At 43.7% G+C, this 16738-nt stretch overlaps 1 protein-coding gene across 1 annotated transcript in view; it reads right to left on the bottom strand.

Annotated features, from left to right (window-relative positions):
• The window catches only part of Dnah3 (dynein axonemal heavy chain 3), a 179165-nt gene that overhangs the window by 33001 nt on the left and 129426 nt on the right, over positions 1-16738 (bottom strand). The window contains exons 49-52 of the mRNA XM_051192820.1: positions 15985-16201; positions 13031-13213; positions 6079-6277; positions 461-2602 (exon numbers count right to left, since the gene is read on the bottom strand). Coding sequence (XP_051048777.1) covers positions 461-2602; positions 6079-6277; positions 13031-13213; positions 15985-16201 — 2741 coding nt within the window. The remainder of the gene's footprint in view (positions 1-460; positions 2603-6078; positions 6278-13030; positions 13214-15984; positions 16202-16738) is intronic.

The raw sequence follows: 16738 nt of genomic DNA on the forward strand, positions 1-16738 counted from the left end.
TATTGTATTTTAAGGAAAAATTTAAAGAGTTATTAACATTTAAAAGTGGTTAAGTTTTCCATTCCTGGAGTCTTTAAAGAATCAGATGATTTTGTGGTTCTGGGTTCATATTCCCAGATGTCGTGATTCCTGGGTGCCGAGGAGTGGCTGTTTCCCTTAAGAGGGAAATTAAGTTTTCACTTTCCTTATTCAGTAAAATGCTTTGTTTGGGCCAGGATTTGTGGCAGATGTCTGTAATCCCAGTACTTGGGAGCTTGAACTTATTAGTTCAAGGCCAGCCTGGGCTAAATACTAAGACAAAAAAGGGAGTGTGTATAGGGAGAAAGGAAAGACGGAAGAAAAGAAAGGTGGGATACCACAGTTAGTTGTTTTTCAACTCAAGGCCAGCTAGGTTTGAAACACCTGCTGTCAACCATCAGTTTGGGCATTCACTACTTTTCACACAACTCTCTATCCTTACCTGCCATTGGGTCTGCACCTGGAGACAGTACAAAAATCAGTGGTGCACAACAACTGGAATCACTGTAGGATCCCTGGAGATCAAAGGTTGGGGCTTCGATGAATATCTTTCCCATGGTTTCAGAAATGAAGTCCTGAATGGCTGGGACCATCTTGTCAGGCCGCAAACACCGTAGAATCACCATCCTTTCTAGTGCTTGGAGGAACTTCCAAGGTGAAGGGAGCATCTCCTCGTGGGGCCAGGCTGAGTCATAGATATGTTTCCAGTCTTCAATATTTAGTTCTATATCTTCCATCAGACCTTTCAGTCTTGGTAAGGAGGAGGCTCGAACAACCTCACCCCATGACTTCTCTGACAACCATTCAGGAGCTGGGTTGGGGAAGGGGTTATCCAGGGCCACACCTCCAGTTAGAAGGAAGTACCAAACCTCCTCATTGATGGCCTTTTTTTCCTTCAAGAGGCCAATGGTCAGGAGGAGGGAGAAAAGTAGCTTGTCTTTCTCAAACAGGGAGCGACACACATTGTTGTAGATGCTCAGGGTGAAATGTTCGATGATGTACTCAATGCGTAGCTCCAGCTCATCACTCTTGGTGCTGTTGGCTAGGGAATTCATATAGAGGCTGATGAACCATGTCAGAGAGTACTGGTACATAGGCTCAATGTGGGCCAGGTCAGAGATACAGAAGAAAATGGTGGCAGAGTGAATAGCCACAGGTTTGTAGCCCATACGAGTCTCATCAATTTGTGTTTCTGTCATAGAGGCTATTTTTTGCTTCTCAGAGATTTCCTCAGACAGCACTTTGGAGGAGGACAAAACCTTGATGGCAGTCTCATCTTCAAGGATATTGCCCTCGGACAGGGAGAGGACCTCTAAAATCTTATCTTCAATTTCCTTTAGCTGCTTCTTATTCTTGGCACTTTCTAAAATCAACTCATTCTTTTTCTCTTCTAGTTCTGGCTTCTCCTTGGCAGCCACAATACCAAGGAGCTGATCTTGGAGACCCAAGGGTGTTATCATGAAGTTGAGGAGACAGACTTTCACGGCAACTTCAGGGAGATAATGTGGATTCCTCAGACGAGTGGTTATGTAGAACTTAAAATCCCTCGAGTATTCAATGATATTTTCACCTAATCTCATATACTCGATACCTTGCTGTTTGAATGTTGCCTTGAGCAAAATGGGTTCAATGAAGGCATCCAGTTCTTCTCCAACATTTTCCAGTAAGACAGGGGTGCCGAACTGCAGGGCATTTTCCAGAGTCCTCACATAGTTGGTATCAGAGAACTTGATGACAGACAGCTTGTTTGTTTTTTCCATGTTCTTTACCCACTTATTGGCCTGTCCCTGAGGGTCAATCATTAAAGGCCAACGTCTGGAATTGGACACAATGATGCCATTGTCAATAGAGAAGGAGTCAACAGGAAGCCCAGCTATCTGCCAGGCACGGATTTTTATGGGATCGCCTAAGGTGTGACTGAGGCTGAAGTCAGTGGAGCCTGGAATGACCTTGTTCTTACAGCAATCCAACCATTCCTTCTGGCATTGGGCTCGATAATCCACTGTGAAGGCACCCAGGTAAGCCACAGTCCCAGAGGACAACAACACATCCCCTGTCAGGTTATTATATCGCAACCCCAGCTGCCGGGCAGCTTCTGTCCATCTGTCCTTCTCTCCACCAAGACCACTGATGAGCTTCTCTGCCCTGACCAGCTTCTGGGAGCAGATCTCAATATTTCCCTGCAGTGTCTTTTTCTTGATGTTCATCTCTTCAAAGTCATCATTCAGAGTCTGGAGTCTGTCCTCCACCAGCTTTAGTTCTGCCCGTTTCTGGTTCAGCTTCTGCATCTGTATTTCCAGCTTCCCTTCAGCCTCCTTCAGTCGCTCCCTTTTGGGAGCTACCACCTTGGCCACTCGGTCATACACTTCCATGGCCCTCACCCACTTGCACAGGCCCTCACAGGCAGATGATACATTTTTAATAACAGCTGGCTGGAAATCAGGGTGATCAATGAACCTTTCCCGGATTCGCTTCATGATCACTGAGGGGATGTTGTCTTTGTCATATGTCTTAAGACTTTCTAAGAACTTTAGATCTCCAAGGATCTTTCTTGACACTCCCCAGTAATCTTCTATCATCTTACCTGTTCATCAAAGGAAACAGGGATGTATTGAGACATTTTGGTTGAGATGTAAAATTCTACAATATCTGCTACTTAAATTCAGGGGGTGGGGATAGAGTGGGGATTGGGTGGGGATTCTAAGATCCTTATCAGGGAGACCCAGGAAATATTATCTTTTTCATCTATACTTTGTTCCCTAGATTTGAGTCTTAAAGTATTTTCCTTCAGTTCCTCCATGATCTCAACTTCTTTACCATGAGCCCTTTGCCTATGACAACTAGTTGAGACCAGACCAGACCAGACTTCTTCATGCCCTGTTGACTGACCATCCATTCATCCATCCATCCATCCATCCATCCATCCATCCATCCATCCATCCATAGAGTTTTAATACATAAGCCCAGGCTGGCCTTGAATTTGTTTGTGATCTTCCTGCCTCAGCCTACAGGGTGCTGGGATATGAGCTAGGTGAATATCACTTCTGATTCCTTCATCACTGGAGAGGACCAAAGACGCCATGCCCATGGGATGACATTTATTTCCAAGTTGGGGAGGCAGGTTGAATAAAACATAGTTCTCCTACAATAGACAATGTGAGTAAGTGAGGCAATAGTCTTGGAGAAGGAGCTTGTTGGCTTTACATCAGGACAGGAAGCCAGGTCCCATTCTCCTAAATACTTTTCCAGCCAACAGCTAATCAAGTATTTTTCAATCCTACCCTGATACTGTACTCCTTTGGCTGACATGTTGGGGAAAAAAAACTTGAGAGCTCCTTTGGTTTATAACACATACCAAGTTGGGACTCTTGACAAGAGCCACATTTGAGACATAATATGGAGCACAATGTAGCCATCCCTAAATACAAACAAACATAGTAACCAACCCAGTATTTCCTATGAAGAACCTGGTTTGCACTCTGGAAAATTATCTGCTCCATTTAAATTCAAAGTACTCAAAGTCAACTCAACTGCCCTTTTGTTCCATTGCATTATATTCACCAAGTTCCAAAGGCATGGTGAATAATATACATAGTTTAATTGTGGGCTCTGAGATGATAATTTGAGACCCATGGAAAGAACTGGCATTTATCTCCAGGCTGTGTTCTATTTCATTGCACCTGGAGAACTTTACAAAATACTTGGGCCCAGGTCTTTAGAAGCAGGACATGGGTTTCAGCATTCCTTAAACTCTCTTTGTGGCTGTATACCTCAGAAGCAGCTCTAAAGGCTTCTCTAGAGTCAACTTCTGATGCTGGGGAGACTGCCCAGTGGATAGAGCACTTTTTAGATAGACAGGAAGATGAGAGATCAGATCCTTGCAGTCATGTACAATCTGGGCATGGCAGCAGGTGCCAGTAATCCTAATGCTGAGTGAGAATATGAAGACAGGAAGATTCTGGGAGCTCAGTGACCAGCTGGTCCAGCCTAGTCAGCAAGCTCCAGGTTCAGTGAGAGATCTGGTCTCAAACAAGTAAGATGGAGAACAAACATTAGAGGGAAATACCTTAAGTTGGCCCTTAAGTGCGTACAAAGGTGACTGCATTTGCATGCTGTGTGCACACAAGCACACACACAAAGTCACTGATATCATCTTCAAGCTACTGTTGCCCTGAAGCCAGCCAGGCAAGAAGGGATGCTAAGCAAAGGGAAGATGGGTCCAGAAGTTGTCTAAGGATTTCTAGCATTCCAGAAGGAATGTAGACTAGCAGAGTTCCTCTAGGACAGGATGGCTCAAAGAGCAGGCAGTTTTGAAAGTTCATATACAGTATTAAGGCACTAGATGTAACAAAATCCTATATTGGAAACTCCTTACTTTCTTTTTGAAAAAGTCTCATTGTGTAGCCTAGGCTGGCCTCAAACTCCCAGTCCTCAGAGCAGTCCCGGGATTATAGACGTAAGCCTGGCCCTCGTGTCTGCCTCTCAGTTTGTCTTCCATTTTTTAGCTACTTTTTTCACTCAATTTCTCTATGTCTGAGTCCTTTTGTTCCTCTCTCTAACTTTCCATTTCTGATTACTGTTTCTTCCCTACCCTAACCACCATGTGCACGTGCGTGCGTGCGTGCGTGTGTGCGTGCGTGCGTGTGTGTGTGTGTGTGTGTGTGTGTGCGTTCTTCTCTCTGTCTCCCTTCTTTCTCCCCACTCACCCTTTCTGTGTCTCCGTGGCCACATGTGTGACTGTTTCTTGATCTCCATCTCTCACACTCAGCATTTTTGCCTCAATTTTTCCTACCTTTCTGCATCTCCCCCATCCCTTTCCTTCTTCCTCTCTCTTCCCCTTTCCTGCTCTGTTTTCCTGCCTCCGTCCTCATGACTTCTCATATCTTTCCCTTGTGGTCACAAGTTTGACAACTATATCTATATCTATCTATCTATCTATCTATCTATCTATCTATCTATCTATCTATCATATATTCATGCAAGAGTGACCATGGCTTACATGATGCCTGGGTCTCTATTTCTCCTTTTTCCCCTCCATCCACCCTTTCTGCATGCATTTTTTCCCTCATTTTCTCACTTTCCTACTTTCTCTTGTATATGATCACATGCATATTTGTACCACCTGAACTCAATTTTTGTAGTGACCTGGAATCTGAGGCCTCAATGATAGTCATTCCCACACACAGATATCTGCATTTTCTCAACTGAATGGGTGGCTCACACAACAAAATGCTTGCTGCACAAGCAGGGGGTTCACAGCCCCATGTAGAAAGTCAGGTGTGGCAGTGCACGCCTGTAGTCCCACATACAGCTGAGGAAGCACATACAGACAGGAGGATCCCTGGCGCTTTCTGGCCAGCCAGTCTAGCTGAAGTGGCAAGCTCTAGGTTCAGTGAGATACTGTCTCAAAAAATGAAGTGGAGAATGGATCAAAGATACCCAGTGTCAACCTCGGGCTTATGTAAGGGTTCAGGCATTATGCTGGCCTGTTCCTGTCACCTGACAGAATGCACTCAGGCAGTACCCTGGTCAGCCCAGGCACAAAGGACCTCTTTAAAAGACAGACCTCCGCTCACTTATGCTCTCTTCCTGCTCTTCTCTTTCCCACTCTTTCTCCTCTCTCTTTTCAGCTCCTCTCTTTCCTGCTCTCTTTCCCGCTGTTCCCCCAGGGGCAGACAGGACTTTTCCTGTCTCCCTCTTCTCTTCTGTCCCATCTCTGTCTCTCTGTCTCTGTGCCTCTTTACCTCTTTTCTCTTTCCTCCCACTCCATCCCCTTTCTAATAAAACTTCTCCCTTTAGCTCTGTCTGCCTGGCATGTTTGTTCCTCTGCCTCGGTCAACCTTGCCTGACATAGAATCTGCCAAGGTCCCCGTGATTATTATCATAACAGCTTACACACAAACACACACACACACACACTCATGCATGCATACCATATACATATGTACACATACAAAGCATCACTAAGATCCTTGAACATATATGCCCACGCTTATACTGCCAAATTCCTCTAAAACCCAAGGGGCTTGGAACAGAATGACTTGGAGTGGGAATGGTTACCAGAGCCACTAGGGTCTGGCTTCCTCTCCGGCTTCAGCCCCTTCATGACGCAAATGCTCTCCATCACCAGTTTGACAGGGCCTGGTGGGTTCTGCATGGACTTCACCAGGGTGATGTCAGTTGGGTTCAGGGTGTCAAGGGCAGCAAGTGCAGCCTCCAGTGCTGGCATGGCCTCAGCCAGGTCCCCCTCACATTCATTCTGAAGAGAACAGGTACAAAAAAGAATAGGTGGTCAGTGCCTGGTACACAGGGCAGAGGTCTTCTATGATCAGATGCCAGTAAGGGTCAGACTGCCCTCTGGGAGTTCTGTTTTGGAAGATCTGATCTTCAGTGGCAACAGGAGTTGGAGTCTAGCCTCTCTGGCTGCAATGTGGATGTCCTGGATATTTGAGCCCCTACTTTTGTTGTGACCTTAAAATGGGGGCAATAAGTAGTAATTTCAAATCTTTACAAATATCATATTTCGTGTGACACCAAATGTTTAACTATTCTAGGCATTGCGAAATATATGAAAACTGTTGTAGACTATGGTTACCTTTCTAAACTGTATAGCACTAGAATTGATTCTTCCTATTGGACTCTATTTAGTACCTAGGATCTAATTCCTTAGAAAGGGAATTTTTTGCTTGTGTTTTGTTTTTTGAGTTTTTTTTTGGGGGGGGGGGTTGGTTTTTTTTTTTTTTTTTTTTTTTTTTTTTTTTTGGCACACTCACATTTGTGGGTATACGCACTTACCACCGGATGCATGTGGAGGTCAGTGAACAACCTCTGGGGTCAGTTATCATTTTCCACATTGTTTTAGCCAGGTTTCCTATAGTTCATTTGCCCCTGAACTACTGGGGATTCTCTCTGATGTCCCCAATGTCACTAGAGTTCCAGGAGTGCTCCTGTACATGACTTCACTGCAGCCTCAGGAGATTTTATTCTTGTTGTTTTGTTTTTTAAAAAAGACAAAAAGATTCCTTCCTGAGTATTCAAATTGGACATATCTAGAATGTTTATGGGTCTTGTTATATTTAGTTTGATCTTTATTTTTTCCAGTGTTGGGGACTGAGCTCAGACAATCAGTCTACCATTGAGCTACATCCTGACACTTTGGTTATTTTGTAGTTGGCCACTACCTCATTAGCACACCCAATCTGCATCCATCACTTCCATTTTAAGCCTACAATTTGTCTCTGCAAAAAATTAAGAAGTGGTTTTGAACAAATTCTCCAGAGATAGGAGTTGTCTTCCCATCCACTGATCAGGGTGGGCTGAGATCCAGGGATCAGGCTTAGAGTAAACTAAGGGAAGAAATGAGGTAAGAGGGGTAGGAAGTCAGGTATGGTTATGTGTGAGTGTTTGGTATGTGCTGCAGATCCTCAGGTAAGCTATGGTGGAATCAGGGATAGAGTAAAGCCTGAAGACAAGGTAGACTGTTGGGCAAGCTAAGGATGGAAAATGGAGATGGCAATTAGACATGCATCAGAGTTGGAGATAGGGTTGGGTCAGGGAAATGGGACAATGTATGCTTTAGTCATTGTTTGTTAAATGTTATCCATTCATTAACCCTATCTGGCTTTTACTATTTGTTAATTTTGTTTTACACTTCATGTACATGTGTGTTTGTGTACACCACAGAGCTCATAGGAATACTGGAGGACAACTTATAGGAATCAGTTCTCTTTGTGAGGATCCCTGGGATTGAACTTAGATTGTCAGGCTTGACAGCAAGTATCTTTACCTGCTGAGTCATCTCACAGTCTCCATTTGTTAGTTTAAACATAAAATCAATGTAATGTAAGCATGCATCTATTAAATAAAAGGAAGCCACTTTTTGCTACAGCATGGATGGACTTTATAAATACCATGCTAAGTGAAAGACAGATACAAGGCCAACATGACACAGGGCTCCATTTCTATGAAGTGTTCAGAATGGGCAAATTCACACAGGCAGGTTAGTAGTTATCTCAAGTTGAAGAGAGGAGGAATGACTGCTAAAGAGAATAGAGTTCTTTCTGAGGTGGTAAAAACATTCTAGAATTACACAGTGTTAATGTTTGCACAACTCTGTGAATGTACAAAATTGTACTAAATTACAAAACTTTAAAGGGCAAGCATTATAGGAAAGTAAATTACATCTCAAGTCTTAAAAAAAAAAAAGATAGGGCTTCACAACTAGAAGGGCTCTTTGGGGGTTTATTAAGAACTCAAATTCCATTAAGGATAGCCGGGTGTTGATGGCTCATGCCTTTAATCCCAGCACTCAGGAGGCAGAGGCAGGGGAATCTCTGTGAGTTTGAAGCCAGCCTGCTCTACAGAGCGAGTTCCAGGACAACCTCCAAAGCAATACAGAGAAACCTGTCTCAAAAAAAAATTCCATCAAGGAAAAAAAATGCCTAAGACATGAAAATTAGTAAGGTCATACAGTTGGTGAGTCACAGAACTGGGCTCCTAGCTCCTCGTTTAGTGAATTATCTATTAGTTACTGAATCTGAGGGTGATCATATGGTTATGACTGAAATAGAACCTCACAAGAGAATCTCAATTGTTTGTGGCATTGTATCTCTGTATCCCCTAATGGCCTCAAATGTACAGTGTATCCCAAGTTGGCCTTGAACTCATGAACTTCCTGCCTCTGCTGCTTGAGTGCTTGTAATAAAAACTGAGGTTGTCAATTCCTAGGCAGGTTAAAGTAGCATGTGTTGAAGTCTTTGTTTATTGTGGTTAAGCAAACAAAATCAAAGTTGTTTCACTTCTCACAGCTACTGGCCTCTCCACACTTCACACCTTCACAGAGCCTGGCAACTCTGCTCCTCTTCCTAAGGGATGAATCCTGGTTTGCAGCCCAGTTTTGCTGAAAGCTGGTTTGTCAGGTGGCTCTAAATGACCTCTCTAACTGTAATGTAACTGCAACGGAGATTCTCAGTACTGGTTATATATCAGTCATCTAGCATCACCAAGAGCATCTCCACCCAGAGATTCTGAGTCACTCCATCTAGGTGGGGTCTGGCCATCTTCATTCAACTCTGTCAGTAGCTTTGTCAAAAATACCCCTTGACATTATAGAAACACTGAAATCAAAGAGCAGGAAGGAATAGACTTCAATGCTCAACAGAGACATGGTCACTTGATGTGTAACATGCCTCCTCTCCATGGTCTCAGAGATGTCTATCTGAAGGGCTGGGATGACAGCTTGATTGCTAAAGTGCTTGCTATGAAAGCATAAAGAGCTAAATTCACACCCCAACACCCATATGAAAAGCTGGGCATAGAGGGGTAAAACTCAGGCCTGGCTAAATCAGGGACCACCAGGTTCAGTGAGAGATCTTGTCTCAAAAAATAAAGGTAGAGACTAAGCAAAGACATCTGATGTCAACCTTTGACCTCCACACCCTTACACAAAGATGTGCATGCACCCATAATAACAAGTGCATACCACACATGCACATACATAGTAACAAATACACATGTGCAAATGTGCACACACATAAAAGCATATATACCACACATATACACAAATGTACACATACCACAATAACAAGTGTACGTATATTACACATATACACATGCATAATGTCTAAATGATATCATGGGAAAATATTCATGGTAGGATATTATAATAAAACAAAGTACTGTGAAAATCACAATCTTGCTGTGTTGTGTCATGTAACATGTAGACAGCTACAAGGAGGAAATTTCAAATTACAGCTGAGACTTGAAAAGGTTTCTAAATTAATTTTTTTTTCTTTTATGAGACAGGGTTTCTCTGTGTAAGAGTCCTGGCTATCCTGGAACTCTCTCTGTAGACCAGGCTGGCCTTGAACTCACAGAGATCCACCTGTCTCTACCTCCTGAGTGCTGGGATTAAAGGAGTGTGCCACCATCACCCAGCCTAAATTAAATTCTTAAAAAAAATATTTGCATTGTTATGACATGTGTTTATATGATTAAAACCTTATCATTAAAAATGGCCTTGAGTGTCAGCAATGCCAAGGATATGAGGGCTGTCGGATGTGGAGCCTATGTATTTTGATGAAATGAAATTCGTGCTGCCACTGAGGGGGAAGAAGTGATTTAGTGGTCTGAGAATTGACCAGTTGCTGTCCCAGATTCCTTGTTTGATGGGTGTTTACGGCAGTACAGGTTAATCTGCCTCTACCTCCCAAATGCTGGGATGACAGGCATGAGCCATGACAGACAAGAACCTGCCAGTTAAAGAAACTGCTGTACTCATGAAAAGTGTTGGGAGCTCATCCCACCCCTTTCAGTTTCCAAATCTCCTCTGCAAGAATTCTTCCTCTGTGGGGCCTCTGGTATGTGTCAAGTCCATTGTTCCACACTCTCCCACACTATGTCATCTTTAGAGGGTTAGGAGAGTGGAGAAACTTAGCAGTCCTTACACAGAGAAGGACCACAGCCCTGGAAACCTCAGGAAGAGTCTATCCACAGAAAAGCTTCAAGGAAACGATGGTGCAAGCCTGGGTTTCTTTCTTCTCCTCCCTGGGTAGTTTCCTCACCTGAGTCACCTCCAGGACTTGCAGGATTGGAGCTCAGAGGGCACAGCATCAGATCTTGCCCTTCCCACTGAAACCCAACATGGCAGTTTATTGCCCAGGGTGTGGTGAGAAGTCCCTTTCAGCTCTTCATAAACCCCACATCCTTGCTCATCTCCCTCCCGACCTAGCAGGTTTGCTGTTTCCCCTGACATTCCAGAGCAGAACCCTGGCTGGGACACGTTCCCTGCCAGATGGTTTCTACACTTGGTGAGAACCTGGGCTACCACACTGGGCAGGGGGCAAAGACCAGCTGTTCCAGAGAGCAACTGATGTGGACCTCTGGCACATGCTCACACTTTACACTGCTTACTAACGTGTTTATTTATTGACTTATTTATTTGTGTGAGTATTTTGGCTGCTTGTATGTGTCTGTGTTACATACATGCCTGGTGCCTGTGGAGGCCAGAAAAGGGTGTTGGGACCCCTGTAACTGAAGTTACAAATAGTTGTATGCCACCATGTGGGTCCTAGGAACATAATTCAGCTAGAGCTTTTAACCATGGAGAAATCTCTGTAGTGCACAAGTTTGTTTGTCTGCTTGCTTCCTTTATACCTCCAAGCTGTTGATGTAGAGACTGAGGCAGGTGCAGAGCTCTGGCTGCCTGGTTATGGTACAGAATCATGAAAGATATAAAGTCATACAAATGCAGGGGCCATGCCATTGAGATGAGAGTGGGATCTGAACTGGATGGGGTTCAGTGAGCCAGAACACAGGACAGTGTGTGCTTATGTTTGTGGATGGGTATAACCCAAGAAAGCAGAGCCAATGTTGCTAGAGTCCCAACTTTATTTTCTAAGTAAAAACAAAAATGTCAGAATTTTTTACTGGAAATTACCTGCATCTTAAATGTTAACTATTTCTGATTTAAAATAAAACATCACTGGGTGTGGTTGTGACATAAATACTTGTAATCCTAGCCCTCAGGAGGCTGAGGCAAGAGGATCGTGAGTTCAAGATCAGACTGGGATACATATCAAGACCCTGCTGCAAAATGAATCAATATAATCTTCTGTGCATCCCATGATACACCTGGTCCCTAGCTGCCAGTTTGCAACATCTAGAATCACAGTCAAATGCCAGGGTTTGAGGGTCAACGAGCTGTAGGTTGAATGTTGATCAGGTCATTTGATGGCCTTGTAACCTTGGAAAAATCTTGTGTCATAATTTCCTCACATGTCAACTGGGAATGATTCTGTGTGTGTTGTAGTGTATTGCAGAGGTGTCAAGACACCGAGTATCAGGGAATATAGTTTCCAGGAGGGAGAGAATTTTGTTTATCCCTTTCATTCCTATTTTCCACAACTAAAATGTGCCACTGCATAATAGGTATTTAATACATTTTTGTTAAAATATTTGTTCAATAAATATTGTGTCTAGTATAATCATTTTACCACTGAATGACAAACCGCCCACTAGAATCTGGTTCCTGGCATCTGGAAGTGGCTATCTTTTATGTTCTCCATTGTGTCCTCTGTCTAAGCCACCAAGACCACAAGTAAACCAACTTTCACAATCTAGGACTTGGTGTTCATTGTGAATTCTGAGAACAGGGAGGGATCAGACTCTGAATATCTACCAGAGGTCAGGTCTCAGGATTCATTGGAGAAACACCAATTGGAAGGCTTGTGATTTTCAAGAAAATGACCCATGACCAATTTAGGACAGATGCCAGACAGACTGCCTCTTGCTCAAATTCATGCTTGAAAATGGCTGAAGGAATTCCTTAAGGCACTAAGCTTTGGTGTATAGTCCTGTTAGTGATATACATTGTTCTGTGATACCATTTCACCACTGACCCCAAATGCTAGCAACTCTCAGATCCTGGCACCAGCCATTCATAAAATGGCTATGATTCCCAAATGGAATCATTTACCAAAGGTACTCAGAGACCTATATAATGTCACATCAATGGTAAGGAGACTATCTCCTGCTGTCTGAATGTATGCTGATCCCTTCTCAGAACTTGTTTTCCAGTATCAGAAACACCTTCAAATTGAGCCCTCTAGGTTCAATATTCTGCCATCTAAAAGATTTTTGTTCTGTATCTACAGGCACATTAGGCGCAATCAAACAAACTGGGACAGAGGTGAAGAAGACAGCATGGGGATAGCTAAAGGCAAAGAGAACAGCCAGTGCAATGGCCCTGGGGAAGGAATAGTCAGAGGGCCATCGTAGCCAGGGCAGAGTGAACCAGGGGAAAGTTAACAGATGAGATCAGATCATGCTGAGCCTTGCTTTTGACTCAGAGTAAGATGGAGCATATTTGGCTCCAAAGCCTCTTTTATTAATTCCTAACTGTGGATCTGGAAAACTCACCACCCTTTCTGAGCCTCCTGTCTCATCTGCAAGGTGGACACAACCGCACGCATTCAACATTGTTTACTCCCTCCATGCTTCTCGCTGGTCATACCTTGATGGCTTGAGAGATGGCAGCAGCAGCATTAGCTTCCTTTTCATCTGCTTGCACCAGAAGTTTCTTGGCATCTGCTTCTCTGGTCTCTGCTTCAATTTTCACCATCATCTTAGCAGTCTCCTCAGAGGTTTGGATGAGCTGAGGTTGAAGGGCAGTGAGTTCTACTTGCATGACAGCCACCTAGCAAGGAAGAAGGGACAGAAAAGATGTAGGGTCAGCAGTGGCAGTGCTAAAAATGGAAAACTGACAAGCAGACATGGTTCTGCAATACAGGGCAGATGCAGAAAGGAAGGCTGGCTGATTTTGACATGGTCCTGGGCATATACTTGCAGGTCAGTGTTTATGTCCTTAATCTTTCAACACTTAGTTACTAAGTCCATATTGAATATTGCAGTTATCAAGAGCTATGCAAAGCACAGGCATATAATGGCAATCAGAAAATGTTAAAGATATACTTTTTTCCCTTATTGAGTTTCTATTCTACTGTTGTATACAGGAAGTGAGAAAAGAAGTCATAAAACTATTTAAAGCCATCATGTGTGTATGTGTGTATATGTGTGTGTGGTGGTGGGGGGGTGTGCACCTGCACATGTAGAGGGCAGAAATTTGACATTAGATGTCTTTCTTGACAGGTACATTAAGGAGAGGTCTCACAATTGAACCTGGAGTTGCCTATCTGACTAGTCTAGCTAGTCATCATGTTTCAGAGATCCACTATCTCTGCTTTCTACCTTATGGTACTATAGGTGGGCCTTATGTCCACATGGCATTTATGCGATTTCTGGGAATCTGAACTTTGGTGCTTGCATTTGCACAACAAGTGTTTTATACTGGATCCATTCCCACAGCTCCTGGTTCCTAAAACTACTTTTAATTTGATAAAGTGTTTATACACACACACACGCACACACACACACACACACACACACACACACACACATTCTATCTGTATATAGGACTGGCCTTCAACTTATAGCATAGTCAAGATTCTTGAGTTCTTAAGCCCCAGTCTCTAAGAGTCCTAGGATCACAGGTGGGTTCCAGCAGACCAAGGTAGAAGGAACTTGCAAGGCTCCTTTTTCTAGTGCCCCAGACTGAATGCTTGTATCCTTCAAATGTAATTGCTGGAGCTTAATTCAGAGATAATGATATTTGGCAATGGGACCTTTGGAGGTCCTGAGAGCTGGAACCTCATGATGGGATAAATATCTTTAGCAAGAGGAAGACACAAGAGATCTGTCCTTTCTACCACGTGAAGACACATCAAGATTACTGTCTGGGCTGGGCACTTACTCTACAGCTTAACAACCTGAGTTGGAGTCCCCAGAATCTATGTAAAGGTGGAAAGAGAGGAATGGCAAAAGCCTCATATTGGGTGAAATCACTTGTCACCAAGTCTGACAACCTGAGTTCAAACCCAGATCAACACAGTGCAAGAAATTATTCCTGCGTGTTACCCTCTATTCACATGCTGTAGCACACAAATCTCCCTCCTCCCACATACATGTAACAATGAAAAATTTATGTATTAGGAAGAAAACCCTATTCTATCCCAGTAATTTGTCATCTGACAGCCACATGCATCCTGCGGTGTGTGAATGCCAACAACACACACACACACACACACACACACACACACACACACACACACACACACACACAGACAATAAAACCCTAAAAAAGTAAATCAAAATGTTACTGTCTAACTGGGAGGAGAGCCCCCACCAAACACTGGATCTTGTTTGTTTTGTTTTTTTGCTTGTTTGTTTTTGTTGTTGTTTCCAGGTCTCCAGATGGTCATCTTCTTATCCAGACAATGTTCTTGGGAACATTCTACCAAGTGCCTTTGGGCTGTTTGAGCACCTTCTGTGATGGGGCCTCAGCACTTTCCAGGGAATTGTAATCTTTCGGAAAAGGAAATTCATAACTTTCCCAATGAAGAGTCAGGCTCTTTCTCCATGCACTTTCACCCCCCAGGAGCCTGCGAGGAAACCAGGGCATGGCAGACTGGCCTGGTTGGGAATTGGCCCCAGGATCAAGATTGTTTGAGTTCTGGTTCTGGTGTGACTACTCACCAGACTGAATGACCACAGGCATGTCACCTGGCCTCACTGTGTCGTGCGTGGTTTCTTTGTAACAGGAGATGATGACAGTGCTTTCTGGTACATAGCACCAGGCGTGTGACATACAAGGCTCAGAGCATGCTAACTGGTGCTGTCTTTCCTTTTCAGGTCTAGACTCTTTTAGGCCCCCTTTCTGCTCCTCCAACGACATGGTTTTCTCATCCTTATCTAGACAGACATTTGCTTTCAACATTGGCCCCAGCATCCTTAAGGACCAGAGCAGTGGAGTCTACTTCTGACATTCTCACCTGTCCCCATGTCATAGTGTCACACTGACAGGTCAGACAACTATAATTTGAGTCCAGGTCTACCCTTACAAAGCCCCCACCTTCTCCTGCTCAAGGCTCACGAAGAAGCCAGAGTTGAAGTCCTAACTTTAAGGGAGTGCTAGTATTTAGTATGAGTGATACTTTATTGCCACACCCCTCCCCCCACACCCCCATCACCCCCACCTGCTCCTTTTGAGAAAAGGTTAAAAAAAAAGTGAGTTCTAGACCTTGGCTGCTTTGGAACTTACTTTATTTGACTAAGCTACCCTTGAACTCACAAAGAGTCACTTCTGCTTAAATCTGCCACCATGCCCTCCTTACTGTGGCACTTTAAGAGACCTAATTAATAATAATAATCATAATAATAATAAAATCCACAAGAGAGTGAAATTTTAACTAAAAGCAGGATCACCTGAAGCTGAGATTAAGATGAATTAAGTGTGGTGAACTGTGCAAGTGCAGGTTGGGTCCTGTTTTTGTCTGATGCCCTCTTACATTCTGTATCTCAACACACCCAGCATACCCTGGCCCTATGTCCCTGTTCTATGAAAGCACTCACTTGGGAAGATGCAAATTCCAGTTTCTGCAAGCCTGCCAAGTAGCGGTTCCTCATTGTATCCACCTCTTGTCTCTTGCTGTTCAGGAGAGTTTTGAAGGTTAGGATCAATTCAAGGTAGGAGGTGGGGGTCACATAGTTGTGTCTGAGAAGTGTGTTGTAATAATCAAGAGACAGCTTCTTCACGCTCTCCTGAAAGTATTTGCACATGGAGACGACCCTGCCAAGGAAATCAAAGAAGTTAACTGGGACCCAATTTCCTATAGAAGTAATCTAGCAATGCTTAGCAATAGACACAGGGGCATCAGAGGGTCCACACACTGACTGGCCTGTCAGAACCCAACAGGTGAACAGAGCCAAGGAGAGAGGAGGAGGGAAGTGAATAGTCTACTGGAATGGCTCTGACCTTTTATGAGCCTCCAGGGATTTTGCAGGACTTTCCGATCTTTGGTAGTCTGGAGAAGCTTCCAGGGTGGAGAGGACTTTTCAATTACATTTTATTTTCCATGTGTCTATGTGTGCATGTGTATGCTTGCACTTAACATGGCATACACGTGGAAGTCAGAGAACCACTTGCAGGAGTCCATTCTTTCCTTCTACCATGTGGGTTCTGGGGCTCGAACTCAGGTTGTCAGAGGCCTTTACCTTCTGAGCTATCTCACAGGCCCTCACTTCTGTATTAAACAACTGACAAAAATGTTGTTTGATTTAAAAAAATGTAAGATATTTTCTATCTGTAAATTGGGCACTTTCATAA

The sequence above is a fragment of the Phodopus roborovskii genome, unplaced genomic scaffold (genome assembly GCF_943737965.1).
Source record: "Phodopus roborovskii unplaced genomic scaffold, PHOROB, whole genome shotgun sequence".
In the NCBI taxonomy this organism is placed as follows: domain Eukaryota; kingdom Metazoa; phylum Chordata; class Mammalia; order Rodentia; family Cricetidae; genus Phodopus; species Phodopus roborovskii.